At 42.7% G+C, this 14236-nt stretch overlaps 1 protein-coding gene across 1 annotated transcript in view; it reads left to right on the top strand.

The window, feature by feature from the left end:
• FBN2 (fibrillin 2) overlaps positions 1-3379 on the top strand; it is a gene marked incomplete at its 5' end in the record, with an annotated part of 254497 nt that extends 251118 nt beyond the window's left edge. The window contains one exon of the mRNA XM_081088909.1: positions 1485-3379. Within this exon, the coding sequence (XP_080945035.1) occupies positions 1485-1859 (375 nt within the window). The 3' untranslated portion in view covers positions 1860-3379. The remainder of the gene's footprint in view (positions 1-1484) is intronic.
• Positions 3380-14236: the final 10857 nt, after the last annotated feature.

Here is a 14236-nt window from a genome sequence, read left to right as displayed (position 1 = left end):
TCTGTTTTATGCATTTATAGTAAAGTAGGCTGATTTTAATTTTCAGTAGGTAAGCCATGTAGGTCTGGTCTCCTATTCTGTGACATTTGTAAGTTAGGTGTTCCTCCTCCTCCCATAAGATGATATCTCCAAAATAACTTGTAGTTTGTAAAGAACTGAATATCTAAATTGCCTGCTGCTGGTGTTTCTTGGTCGTAAATGGCCTTTAGCAGAGACGTCTGAGGGGTGGGCCACAGGCTGCCTGATTTTGACTGTCCCCTGGCCCTCCACTTGTTACTCACGTTACATGGGGCATGTTTACCTAACCTCTCTCTGTCTCAACTTTTTCACCTATACAATGGGAATAAAAATACTGCTGAAGGGGGATGGGAGGATTAATTGAGTTGATACTGTGAAGTGCTTAGAATGGTATCTGGCATGTATATTACACCTGTTCAGTGAATCTCACTTGTAATATCTAGAAATGATGATGATTTTCCCTAAGATCAGGGATAGCACCACCCTCTTCAGTGAATGTTACTGAGAAATTCCTCCACCAAAAACAGCTAACTGGCTGTGTGAACTGGGCAACTTGCTCAGAAACTTTATCTATAAAACGAGATTTTTCTAGCCAAAAGGTCTATGATTCTACTTTATAATAATAAATAGGCCAGTGTTACATCTACCTTAAATAGACTAAGGTACCTCACTGAGGTAAATATGATGATTGAGATTTTCATCAAATCCAGAAATTCTGTGAAACCTTCCCAATGTGGGACTTGGGATGTGAGTCTGTCAGAACACTGATGGGCACTCGGGGCCACTGTAGCCAACAGGTGCCCAGTCAAAGCATTGGTTGTTGTCTTTTTTTGTTTGTTTCTTGTTTTGTTATTTATTTTACTAAGATAACATCCTTAAACTCCCATCCCTCTGATCAAGTGAGACTTGGTTTATCTGGTCCCTGCCCCACTGATTCAAATCTGAGCCCTGAGGACTGCAGTCCCCTCTCTCTGCACCAAGGGCTCTTAGCAAACACACTCCCGCACTCCGCTTGTGTGTTGTGGGCCTTACAAACCAAGCCAAGCCTTCTGAGTGCAGATTCCTCTGGGGACAGTCCCTGCTGGTGGATAACAGCTGCACTTCTTTTGACCCCAGCAAGAAAAAAAAAAAGCAATTATTTTCTAAATTATCTTTATTATTAAGAAGCCTGGTATTCCACAAACTCATCAGAAAAATTTGAAATGTGAATGTTGTCTGTAAGCTCAGCCCTGTAACGTCACCTGGTTAAGGCCCAGAGCTTTACAGGACACACACTATGGAATTGACCTTTGCTCCCAGCCCACGTGAAGCTAAAGTCACCTCTTTCCCAAGCACTACTCCTTAAAGTGCAGAAAGGGGGAGCAACAGGTTGTTGCTGTGGCTGCAGCCCCAGCAGCCAGTCCCCCTCCGGGTCCTCTCCTGTGCTGCAGCTGCTCCTCCCACATCATTTCCTGCTCTTTCTTCAGGTTGAACAGATCAGCCTGGAGAGTGTGGACATGGACAGCCCCATGAGAATGAAGTTCAACCTCTCCGGCCTTGGCTCTAAGGAGCACATCCTGGAACTCATGCCCGCCATCGAGCCCCTCAACAACCACATCCGCTATGTCATCTCCCAAGGGAATGACGATGGCATCTTCCGCATCCACCAAAGGAACGGGCTCAGCTACTTGCACACGGCCAAGAGGAAGCCGGTGCCTGGCACTTACACACTGGAAATCACGAGCATCCCTCTCTACAAGAAGAAGGAGCTTAAGAAACTGGAAGACAGCAATGAGGATGACTACCTCCTAGGGGAACTCGGGGAGGCTCTCAGAATGAGGCTGCAGATTCAACTCTATTAACACTTGCAGACTTGGTTCCAGGCTCAAATCCCTGCACAGCCAGCCTTCAGAAGCCTTTGAGAATCAATGACTAATTTTAAGGAGGAAAAAAAGACAACTTTTGTTTCTTTCCTCCCTGTCTCAGCTTCAGAATGTTGACCCTCACAGGGTGGGATAATTTAGACTCTGGTGTGGCCAAAGATTTGAGTACAAAGGCAACCGTGGTTACTGTATTTTTTATATAACTTCACTTTAAAATATATTAAAAAAAAACAAAAACGTAAATGTTCAAGAGATCAGCATATGGCACTAAATGCACAAAAATAATGTGAGCTTTTTTTTTCCTGTTAGCAGTCTGTAACACTTTGGGTATTTTGCTATAGTTGCTAATTAAAAAAAATATAGATGTTTATTTATTTTTAATGCAGTAATATATGGAGAAATGAACAAACTATGTAAACAAAAAGGGAAACTCACTTGTTTTGTTTTTCTTTAGATTTATAAATTTGAGCTATTTCTTTTAGAGGTGCTTTTTAAAAATTCAGTAGATTCAAGAGATGTTTCCTTTGGTTTTCTGCCAGTCGTCCAACTGGTACACATCTGATTATCTTAAAGAAAGCCTTGCAGAGCTGAATGGGCAGTGTAATCAATAATTTAAAAGACGGAAGTGTCATTCACTCCTTTACGAAGGAGATCAAAGCCAGAGCAGCTCATTGTGACGATATTTCACATCACCAGACACACCAGGCAATGAAGATGAAGCACAACACTGTAGCAAAATACCTTGACTGCTTGTGAGACCAGTAGCGTTGCAGGCCAAACCGTACTGTATTTCCTTCTCATAACCTCAAGGAAGCACATGTGCTCCCCACAACACCTCATTCGTACCCAGGGTGTGCTGCGTACTTGTGGTACTTAGGCAGCTGAAGAACTGCCGTTCCTTTGAAAAGGAACACCTGGCGTTCTGTAGTGTTTGGTGCTGTCTTAGATTAATGGTGCATTTATTATGTTCAAGCTATTTCAGGATTGCCATATGTGCAAACAAATCATGCAGTACAGCCAAGGAATATATGTTGTTTTTTTAAATCCATTTTTTTTAGAATTTTCATTAATACTGTAGTTATACACCATATGCCTCATTTTATCATAGCCTATTGTGTATGAAAGATGTTTGTACAATGAATTGATTTTTAGTTTGCTTTAGTCATTTAAAAAGATATTGTACCAGATGTGCTATAATAAGAGTACGTCTCCCATGTTCTTCTCAACCCAAGAACCTGTCCCTGGACCAGTGACCAAACCTCATATGTGAAATGGCCAAAGCTCATGCAGGCGCTGGGTTGTTCCTCTCACACCTGTGCTGACCAAAGATTAGTCACCAGTTATATCCAGTTTGGGGTTCTTTTGTTTTAATAACTAAAAAAAACAGTGTAAATTTGTAATCAAGTGTTTGTGAGGAAAAACTTATGGTTTTGGGTCTTGTTTTTGTAGGTCTATGTATCAAATATGTCACTTTTCTTGCAATAAAGCTTATTTTGGGGTAGTTTTCTGATTGAAGAGTTTTATGGGACTGTGACCCCTGTTGTTTTTGTGGGAGCGGCAGGGGCTTGGCTTTATGGGGACCTTTATGAAAGAAAGTACCAGAAGGCAAGTGAGGCCCATTTTTGGAAGACAAGGGAAGGTTGTCAAATCTGGGACACAAAGTTAGCAGCAGTGTTCAACCGACGAGTACCACTTAAAGTCGCATTCAAATAGAAGGACGCAATCCACAGTTAGCTGTTCACTTCCAGAGTCCAAGCCTCCTAGGAATTCTAAGACCTCAGAATTTCTCCACTTCATCCTCACATGTGCTTTGAGTGCCATTGTGTTAAAGCACCCTAAACCACCTGTGGGGAAGTCAAACATTCTCTCAGAGAGCCTGCCTTTTTCTGGGTTTTCCTGAACTGGAGTTGTTAAGCAAAAGTGCGTAGGCGTACAGCAGGCCCAAAGGCATCTTCACCCTAAATCATCCAAAGTCTCCTATCTCTTGCAGTGTCACCCACTTTTCCTCAGCGGAGAAGTGGCTAGAGATGACACGTTATTTAACACAAACTCTCTTCTGACTCACTGTTGAAATGAGTACAGAAACATCTTGGAAGTTAATTCGATATCAGGTTTGAGAATTTGTGTGGTTAAATTTTTCATCCAAGGAATAAGAAAACAAGGAAAGATTATGACTGATCTTGATGCTGTACTTTGCCAATCAGAAATCAGCTGCATAGAGTAAGGAAAATATGTATTTGCCTCGGGGCATCCTTTAAAAGTTAACATGCGTATTCTGTTTCATCTGGCATCTATTATTGGCACAGCATGAGCGCTGTAATATGAAATTACCTGGAACCAAACTTCTCTAACTGAGAAGGCAACAGTCCCAGTTTAGCTTTAACTTGCTTTTGAGGACACTTGAGAATCTACACTGTTAGGTGCCTTACACAGAAAACATAAAAGCCCATTAGCGGATTTACACCGAAGAATGTAACTAGAGGGAAATGACTAGTCCAAGATGCTCCTTCACGGAAGAACCTTCTTAGGCACCTCTGGTAGCGTGATTGCAATTCTCATAGTGTGAGCCCTGACATAGTCATGATTAATGTGTGTCTCTGGTAATTAACTGCTAATGATATTGTATCATGTTGTCATCCTCATTCATTGTCCTCTCAGAAATTACCTCGGCCATGTTACAAAAACTGCACAAGAGTAAAGTACGATGTAAGCCCTGACATATAAACCAAATAGGTTTTGGATTATTGCTTATTGATAAGCAATAAATTCTTCTTCAGCTGACATGGATTAGCTTTCCACTAATATTTAGGTTTGGAGCTTTTTTAAATTTGATTTTGCTGCTTATTTATGGTAGATGAAACTTGGTCATGTTTTCACATGAGCATTGAAAATAATTCAGGATAATATATAAGAATTTTACTCAATACAAACGTGCCCTTTTTCATTATCTAGGAATATCAAACAGGATTATTCATATAATCTGTCCCCTCTCAATATTCTTAGGGGTTTATTTTGTTTTGTTTTGCATTCATTGCCTTCTTGGTTCACAGAATAAATGCTTGGGGTGGGAAGTGGGAAAAAAACAACTAAAATTTACAAAGTATCAGTCTACTTGAGTCTACGATTCTTTAGGTTCATATTGTTAATGCTTCAAGAGAAACGGGTCAATTCATTTGTTAAATTGAACCATGAGGAACTGCCAATATTTGGCCACATTTGACCTACAAAATGGCAATTTCATTTGGTTCAACTGAATAATTTAGAAGTATCCACATTTCTCATGAATAGACTGAAAATTTCCCTTCTCTTTGAAAGAACCAATTCCATTCATGTCTTTCCATGTTGTTTGTGGCCCATTCTACTCCTAATTTACAGTAGTCCACAGGAGACTATACATAATTTATTCAAACAGCTACTTTCTTTCACGCTCCAAAAACTTTGGAGTCGAACACACATATTTGGGACCTTGAGGGGATTATTGGAATCTGTTTGAAGATGAAGACAAATCCATTGCAAGTGGTGAAAATACAGTACAATGTTTAAAAAGGGGGTGAGGCTAGGGGCTTCAGGAATCTTTACTTCTAGAGACTGCAAAGAGGGAGATTCATGAACACCCCAGAGAGCATAAGGGGGACAGCGTATTTGCAATCTCAGCCAGCCTGAAGTTTCTGGTTTCTTTTCTTTTCTCAGCATGATTACTTTCTCAAATAAATACAAAACCATAGTTACCTTCCTTAATGAGGAATATGTGTTTCTAACTCTAGTTTTCCTTAAAATCCTTTACATGTACAGAGCAGTGGATATCCTGAAATACAATGTACAGCTCATTAAAACTTCAGCATTTTAACTTCTGGGGCAGTATCACCTTGCAAGTAAAAGAAAGAGAACATCTGTGGGGGGTGGGGCAGGCTGACTGATTCCTTGGATCTTCAGCCTGAGTCTCTCTCCACTTTTTCTTTATTTTTTCTTTTTCTTTTTTTTTTTAATATATTTTATTGATTTTTTACAGAGAGGAAGGGAGAGAGATAGAGAGTTAGAAACATCGATGAGAGAAACATCGATCAGCTGCCTCCTGCACATCTCCTACTGGGGATATGCCCGCAACCCAGTCACATGCCCTTGACCGGAATCGAACCCGGGACCTTTCAGTCCGCAGGCCGACGCTCTATCCACTGAGCCAAACCGGTTTCGGCTCCACTTTTTCTTTTTAATGTGTGTTTTGTTTTGTTTTTATTTTAGAGAGAGGAAGGGAGAGGGAGAGATTGAAGCATAAATGATGAAAATCATTAATTGGCTGCCTCCTGCACACCCCCAACTGGGGATCAAGCCTGCAACCCAGGCATGTGCCCTGACCGGCAATTGAACTGGGACCTCCTGGCTCATAGGTAGCCCTCTACCACGCGGGCTGGGCATCACCACCCACTTTTGGATGCCAGGTGGGTAGATGTTTTCCAGGTGTCCTGGTGTAATGTGCATGACACTTTTTTTCAGTTTGACTATCCAATTAGTTGTTAAGTAAAAGGGGAGAGAAAAAGGGAACAACTCGGGCTACCATGATGCTGATGTCACTGGGCAGACCTGTGTCTGAATCTGTCCCCGTGGACAAGCTACATGACCTCCCTGAGCCTTGGTTTCTCTTCCAGGCTGATGTTTCCCTACAGTGTGTTTGAGAGAATTGAGTGAGATAGTACAGGCCACACTGTCAGCATAGGGCCAGCCCAGCCCACAAAGCACTCTTCCTTCTCCCCCACTATAACCACCAGTAGGAGAATAAGCCCCCGTCCTCTTACAAAGCTCTTTCCTATGCTTGGCCCTGAAACTGACCTTCTCTCTGAACTGTAGGATCACATTCAGATAAATAGCTTCCAGGCCATGTCTCCTGCGAGGTCAGCACCTCCAGGGACTCTAGAAGTCCTGGTATGGTCCTGAGCCTTTACAACCTCCACCCTGCTCGTCACTGACTATAGTCGTGGGCTGCCACCCTGGAAGCCCATGCCACAAACCCAGACAGAGCTCTCACATCCACAGGACCACCCCCCCCCCCCCAACCCATACCCCAGGAAACCAAACCTGAAGGAGAACACGGACATCTGACAATCCCTTTGGGACGATTTAGTGTCATTGAATGTCAGAGCTAGAAAAGCCTTTAAAAACCAACATAGATTGCGCAGTGAGGAAACTGAGTCCCAGAGCTGTAACCCCGCTAACTACACTGCTGGTTTCCACCGAGGTGAGACCAAAGCCCTGGTGGCCTTGTTGTAGTGTGGTGCTAGTCATATTTCCACTACATGGTAAGCCTATTTGGATCTCTTTTAAACCCTGAGGATATGGGCCAGTTCCCATGGTTTTGGCTTACATTGAATCCAAAAATGTTTTCCAAGCAGGCTTCAAGCTCTGCTTTTGGTTTTGCCTACCCCACCCTCTGTGTAACTGCTCCCAACCGCCTATAGACCAGAGATTTGTGTACACAGTAGAATGCCAAAACACTGGCTGCCTCCGAGAAGACCCCACCTAAATCCTATAGCTCTCTAAAAGTACATGAGAGCTTTGGTTCTCAAAGGGTTAAACATTTTATTTAAACCAGACCTTCAAAATTTAAAAACACATACACATTTGTTTTACTGAGAACGTTTAAGGAAAGCACACTGGTTGCTTGTGCTGTTTAATTGTCTTTTTTTTTCTCCCCTTTTCCTGTGAGCCTAAAAAAGATATTACTACTAGATTAAATTGGCTTACTTTTGAAATAGCCACGAACCAAGAGCTCACATTAGTCACTCTGTTAGGGCTGCAGATGAAATGCCAGGATGTAGTGTAGACATTTTCCAAAGAAAAACAGGAAAATGCTTTACATGATTTTTAGAGCAAACCATAGGGAAAGTTAATATTCATAGCCTTCCCCAGACAACTACTGCTACATGTATGAGTTCCACTAATGAAATAGCAGGAGAGGCTGTGAATGGCCAATTCCTGAAAATGTGTCAGAAAAGCAGCCCCTTGGCCTGCATAATCTGCCTGGGTTTCCACTCCTGGTCTACCTCCTGCCTCCTGCTCTTTCTGACCTCAGCACGCCGGGACTGAGGAAGCCCGTCCATGCAGAAGCTGACTATACCTTGGGTTTGTGACATGAGAAGACCCCAATCCAGAGCTGGGCTGAAGATGCTGTTTCTTGTATGGTGTGGTGGATGAGAGAAGAGGCCCAATAACTTTTCTTAGAAGGAGATTACACAGTTCTCATTTTTGAAACAAACTGACTACATGAGTATTTATTGGGTATCTATTACCCAATACTAAAAAGATTTTCCCTGCAAAAGCTTACAGTCAACTCAAAGAAACAGGATAACCACATAAAATTGTAAAATGGTGTATGGTTAAGGACCATAGGGAATTTATATTCTCAGTCAAATGGCCCAGACTTTGCCTTAGAAAAAGGAGAGGTCATTGAAATGTAGAGCTACTGGAGACAGTCTCTTGGAGATGGTGGGAGATGAGCTGGATCTTGTACAATGAGGCGGATTTGGAAACAAGGTATAGAGTAGGAAGGACTTCCTTGAAGATAGAATCGCGTGAAAAAATGTTGAGACTTGAATGACGGTACCATGAAGAACAAAAGATAAGGCCGAGTCGGTGTTGCTCAGTGATCAGAGCATCGGACTGTGCACCGAAGGGTCTTTGGTTCGATTCCTAGTCAAGGACACATACCTGGGTTGCAGGTTTACTCCCTGTCCCCAGTCAGGGTGCATGTAGGAAGCAACCAAGCAATGTGTCTCTCTCACATCGATGCTTCTCTCCCCAGCCCCTTCCCTCTCTTTCACTCTCTCTAAAAAGCAAGGGGAAAAATATCCTCAGGTGAGGATTAACAAAACAAACAAACAAACAAAAAAAGAACAAAAAATTATTAGGTAGTGTGGAGCTCAGGTGTGAGGGATCCTAAAATTCAAGCTGGGCAATGTGGACTTTATCCTGTTGTCAATAACTAGTGAGGGGTCATTGGTTTCTGGGTAAGAGTTGATGAAGAAAAGAGGACCTAGAACCAAGCCCTAGGAAACTCATATCTAGAAATAGAATAGGAAGAGCTGTCAGCGCTTCTGAAAAAAAGAGTAAGTGGAGATGTAGTCATAAAACCAGAAGAGAGGAGTGTCAGGATGCCCAGATAGGAAGGATTTGAGCAAAGTATCATGAGAATTTTTTGCTACCAAAATCAAATCTCCTTTTCTACCCATATGTACTCACCACACCTTCCAATCTTCATTCCTTCTTTCACATTAGTCACTTTGTTGCAATAAATGGCAAAACAAACCATGTTCATGATCCTTGTCCACATGTAGACCTGAGAGGCTGAACGGCAGAGTGGGAAAAGAGTTGCCTTTGTGGCAAAAAGAATTGGGTTTATATTCTGGCTGCACTGATTTCCTGGGTGATAGTAGTCATGTTCTCGGTTTGTGGCACATCTGTTTTTTGTTTTTTTTTTGCATTTCCAGCATCCTTTCCCAGTTCTTTCTGTGATAACATGCCAACTTTGCTTTAGGTAATGACCCAGTCACCATGGCACACAGTTATATTAGGACTTCAAGGATCTCTACTTGCCTCCATAGTCTCCCTGGAATTTGAGTTTTGAACAGAATAATACAAGAGCAGATACCAGCTTTTGCGTTTATCCAAGTAGCACCCCAATGGAACTGTCAGTCTGTTACTGCAACCTCAGTCCCAGGAGCTGATCCATTCTATGTTCTTTTTAAGCCTGGTTCTTCCATTTTTTCAAGTCTCCAAGCTATCCTTGCAGTCAGTTATTTTTATTGTCAGAATAAGTTGTTGCTTGCATCTTAAGTCTAATGTCTACCCTACTCCTAAGACTGTTATGAGGATGAGAAGTATTGCAATCTCTAAGCATAGGGTCTGTAGAATACAGGGCATGCAATAGACCAGCATCTGCTTTAATAATGTCAAGAAGGACCCTGAGTTCTCCTCAATCCCATCTCCTGTGCCATCCATTGCCATGAATAACTAAGCCAGAATGGAGTTACTACAGATGGGTTGGTTCACTGTTCATAAGGTCTTTGCCACTTGAATTCATTATTGTTTGCATCCCCCCATCTCTCTAGTTTGGGAAAGATGGAGTTGGGCAAGGCCACGGTGGGCTCAGGCCCAGGAAGGTAAACCACAGCCAGGCTTCTCTGTTTCTGACGCACATGCTGGAGAAAAGTGGGGTCTGCTCTCCCAGGAGCAAGTTTTCCACGTTTCACGAAGGACCAAGGAAAACTGCAATAAGAACCATTCATGATCTCCGAGGATTATGCCCAAAAAGAAGGGTGGAAATAGCACAGCTAAGTAGGAGAGAAATAAATCAAATGCTGTCGTTTTATGTCAACCACTTTAATTAATTAAGTTTCTTTCCATGCTGTCATCCTTTGCTTTTCCTGCAATATTCTGCTAAACTGTTCCCATGGGCTGATTGAGTACATGCATGTGAGGCTCTGTGTAGAATAAATAATTACACAAGACATTTTTGAAAGAATAAATGCATTTGGCCTAACAAAACCAATTCACATCTCAAGGAGTCAGCTTCTCCAATGCCAGTGATGTCAGCAAACTCTTTCTCCAGCAACGTGGCAGTTTAATTCTTCACCCTTGTCTCCTTGGCTACACTACACACAAATGGTTTTCAGAATAGAAAGAAAAATGCTTTCCGGTGTCTGTTTTAAATTTGTTTTTATCTACTTTATGTGTCTAACTTTGTCCTTGTATTTATTTTATAGCAAAAACAAAATAGAGGAAAGATATCAACCATGTCCCTGGAAGTTTATATATCTGTAAGTTGCCTTTTACTGTTGATAATAAAGAAAAAAAAAGAGATATGTTTTATAGCATAGATCTTGTCCATAAACTACAAACATCCACTTCCCTCACTTCCTTCAAGTCTTTTTCGAGAGCTGATGAAGGGACGGTCAGTGACTGTGAGTGTCCCTCCAGGCTCCTCCTAATAGCAGCCATTTCCATGGCAAGGACTCTGACTGCCTGATGGCTCTTCAAAAGAGGAAACGGAAATCACTGTGGGATCAGAAAGCCAGGATGAGCAGTTGTGTTTCTGAGACCCTGGTCCTGACTTCATCAGCTGCCACCTGACAAGCCCTCAAAAAAATCATGCCTCCTAAAGTAACTTATTTGCCTGAATTCGAGGCAACTCCAAGTGTAACATAAGCTCCCATTTTCCCAATTGAATCTAAAATTTTAGGAACTATATAAAATAATTTTTACTTTCTATTTATCAATTTAGTTACATACCTACTTAAAAACTGTATCACATTTAATATATTTATTTAAATTTTTTCTACACTCACATTTTACAAACCAATTTTATTTCAATTTCTTGCATGCATCTTTGATGTCAGTATGCTCTGCACTTTTCAAATTATTTTAAATAGTTTAACACAGATTTCCCAAGCATGCTCTCTCCAGTGTCACCTAAATACTTTTGAGACACAGCACTTTTCAGGAGGCTGTACTACAATCTTTCCCCAGCTACAAGTGCTCATTTGCATGGTTTTAGGACAGTTTATTACTTTCATTCATCCTATTGATGTATAATAAAGATCTTTACAAAGAAATCACTCACTATAATGCTTTTAAAATTATCATTAAAACGCTTCTTCAAAACATGATCTGAAACTTGCAATTAAGATATCATACTGCAGGAATAATTACTTCTGTGTTAAATTTATCTTCTTATAACACACACACACACACACACACACACATACATCTATCACTTGACCTTTATAATAACCAAAGTTAACGTTGAAGTTATTTCGGGATAAGACAAATTCTCCAAACCTGTACTTTATTGATAATACAGTTATTGGGTAAATACTCCATAAAATGTGAAAATTTTATAAAATTAACACATTAAGCAACACTGTGCAACATATATTTGGCCAAATACAGTATCATAAGCTTAATATTTACATACATTAATAAGCCAAAACAGTAATTCATGTAATGTTCATATGCATTAATGAGTTAACAATGAAACAGTAATTTCATAATTGGAGCTTATTAATATTATATGTTCAACGGGAGAGGTTTTTTGGCTCAAATTGTTTTTTACCCAATCTTAGAATCTTTGACTTTTTAAAATAACATTTACTTTTAATTTCTGGATATAGAAATGCTTTCTAAAATTCACTACAGAAGATTTGCAAAGTATGAGTTATGACAGGCAAACTAATAGCACCCAAAAAATGTCCACATCCTAATTCCAGAACATGTGAATATGTTACCTTACCTGGTCCAAAAGGCTTTGCTGATGTGATTACAGCTAAGGACCTTAAGATGGGGAAATTATCCTGAACAACTATCCAGGTGGGCCCGATGTAAACACATGAGGCCTGAAAGCAGAGATTATCCTATAAACTGAATTTGTAAACCCCCCCCCCCCAATTCCTATGTTCTAATTCTCAATGTGGTGGTGTTAGGAAACAGGGTCTTTAGGGGATGGCAGGTCATGAGTGGAGCCCTCAGGTAGGGGATTAGTGTCCTTACAAAAGAGGCCCGAAGAGCTTCCTCATTCCGCACCTCCCCATGAGGACACAGCAAAAGACTACTGTCTCTGAACCAGGAGGCAGCGCCTCACTGACCCCTTGGTCTTGGCCTTCCCAGCTTCTAGAACTGTGAGAGAGAGTTTTTTATAAGCCACGCAGCCTATGGTATTTTGTTACAGCAGCCTGGACCGACTAAAATTGTACCTTTCTGGTTGTGATCAGAGAGAGATGCGAAGACAGAAGGATCAGAGAAAAGCACTTGAAAAGGATTCAACCCATCACTGTTTGCTTTGAAGATAGGTAACAGAGGCATTATTAGTTTCCGAGAGCTGCTGTACGAAATACTGCAAACTGTGTGGCTTAAAATAATAAAAAATGTATTGCCTCACAGTTCTGGGGCCTAGAAGTCTGAAATCAAGGTGTCAGTGGGGCCATGCTCCCTTTGAAATCTGTAGGGAAGGGTCCGTCCTTGCTTCTTCCTGGCATCTGGTGGTTTACCAGAAACCCTGGACATGCCTTCGTTGGCAGCTGCAGCACTCACTCCCTGCCTCCGTCATCGCAGTTTCTCCCGCCTGTTATCTCTGTGTCCCTTCTCCTCTTCTGTAACGGCACCAACGATACTGGATTAAAGGACCCCTCTCCTCCAGGATGACCTCATTCTAAATTGCACCTACAGTCATGTGCGACTTAACGATGCAAACACGGTCTGAGAAATGTGCCCCCAGGCGATTTCGTCATTATGCAAACATCATTATGCACTTACACAAACCTATATGGCAAGCCCCGTAAGGCGACTGTATGTGCTACACGCTCCTAAGGCTGGCCGTGCAGGGCGGCTGTTGACACCAGCACTGCCGCAAACACGGGCAAGCCCCGACGGCTGGCTTTTTGTTCTGGTTCTGTAACGGTGGCGCCCGATGAAGCTTTGAATGTTTTGATGGCGGAGGCTTCCACTTCAAAGCCTGCCCTGGAACAAGCACAGAGCCAGGAGCAGGGCTAGGGAAGGCGCTCGGCCCCTCTCGGCCGAGGCCCCTTGGCGTCAGAGATCTTGGCCGAGTTGGAGCCTTTGGGCTATTTGTTTTTATCTCGTCCCCGTCTTCAAATGCCCGCTCTTACGTTATAAATGCATCATTAAAGAGTGGTCCCACCAAACCCTAGACCCCTACCCTGGACCCCAATAAAAGCAGGACCCTAGACCCCTGCCCCCCAGAGCGGAATCTTCCCTTCTCTCTCCTCCCCCACCCCCTCCTCCCTTGACCTGGCTGCCTGCCCCTGACATACCTGTACACGCCGGGCCTGTACGTAATAAACTCTTCTTCAAAGTCTCCTAATGGTCATCGCTGGAAGGGCACCGTGCAATCGTAATAGAAACTACAAGGTGGGTCCAGTTCTCACTTTGGTTGGAAGGGGAGACAGCTGTGGGAGGCTCCCGGGGCCACTGAGAGCCGCGGGCCGCTTCTAGCCGGTGACATCACCCTCCGCAGGCTGAGCCAGCGCCATGGCGACGCCTTCCCCTGCGTGGTTCTGACGTCTGTGACGTGACCACGCTACCCGGCTACGACGACGTTTACGCTCTGACGTTTGCACGCTACGAAGTCAAGATGGCTACGACGTCACCGCAGCTGCAGCGTGCTCGTCACCAGCGCATAGGGCATTTTTCGCTCAATTTTCATCTTCCGCGCCTGTCGTCCTATGTGCCGTTCCACCAGGGTGTGGTTCTGTGGCGCATGACTGTGTTTCCAGGGAAGTTCACGTTCACGGGCGCCAGGAAGTAGGACTTCGACGCATCCTTTCGGAGGACGCAGTTCAGCCCGCCCAGGA

This window comes from Myotis nattereri (assembly GCF_964212035.1).
Source record: "Myotis nattereri genome assembly, chromosome: 4".
NCBI lineage: Eukaryota > Metazoa > Chordata > Mammalia > Chiroptera > Vespertilionidae > Myotis > Myotis nattereri.
This window is presented reverse-complemented; position numbering and strand designations above follow the sequence as displayed.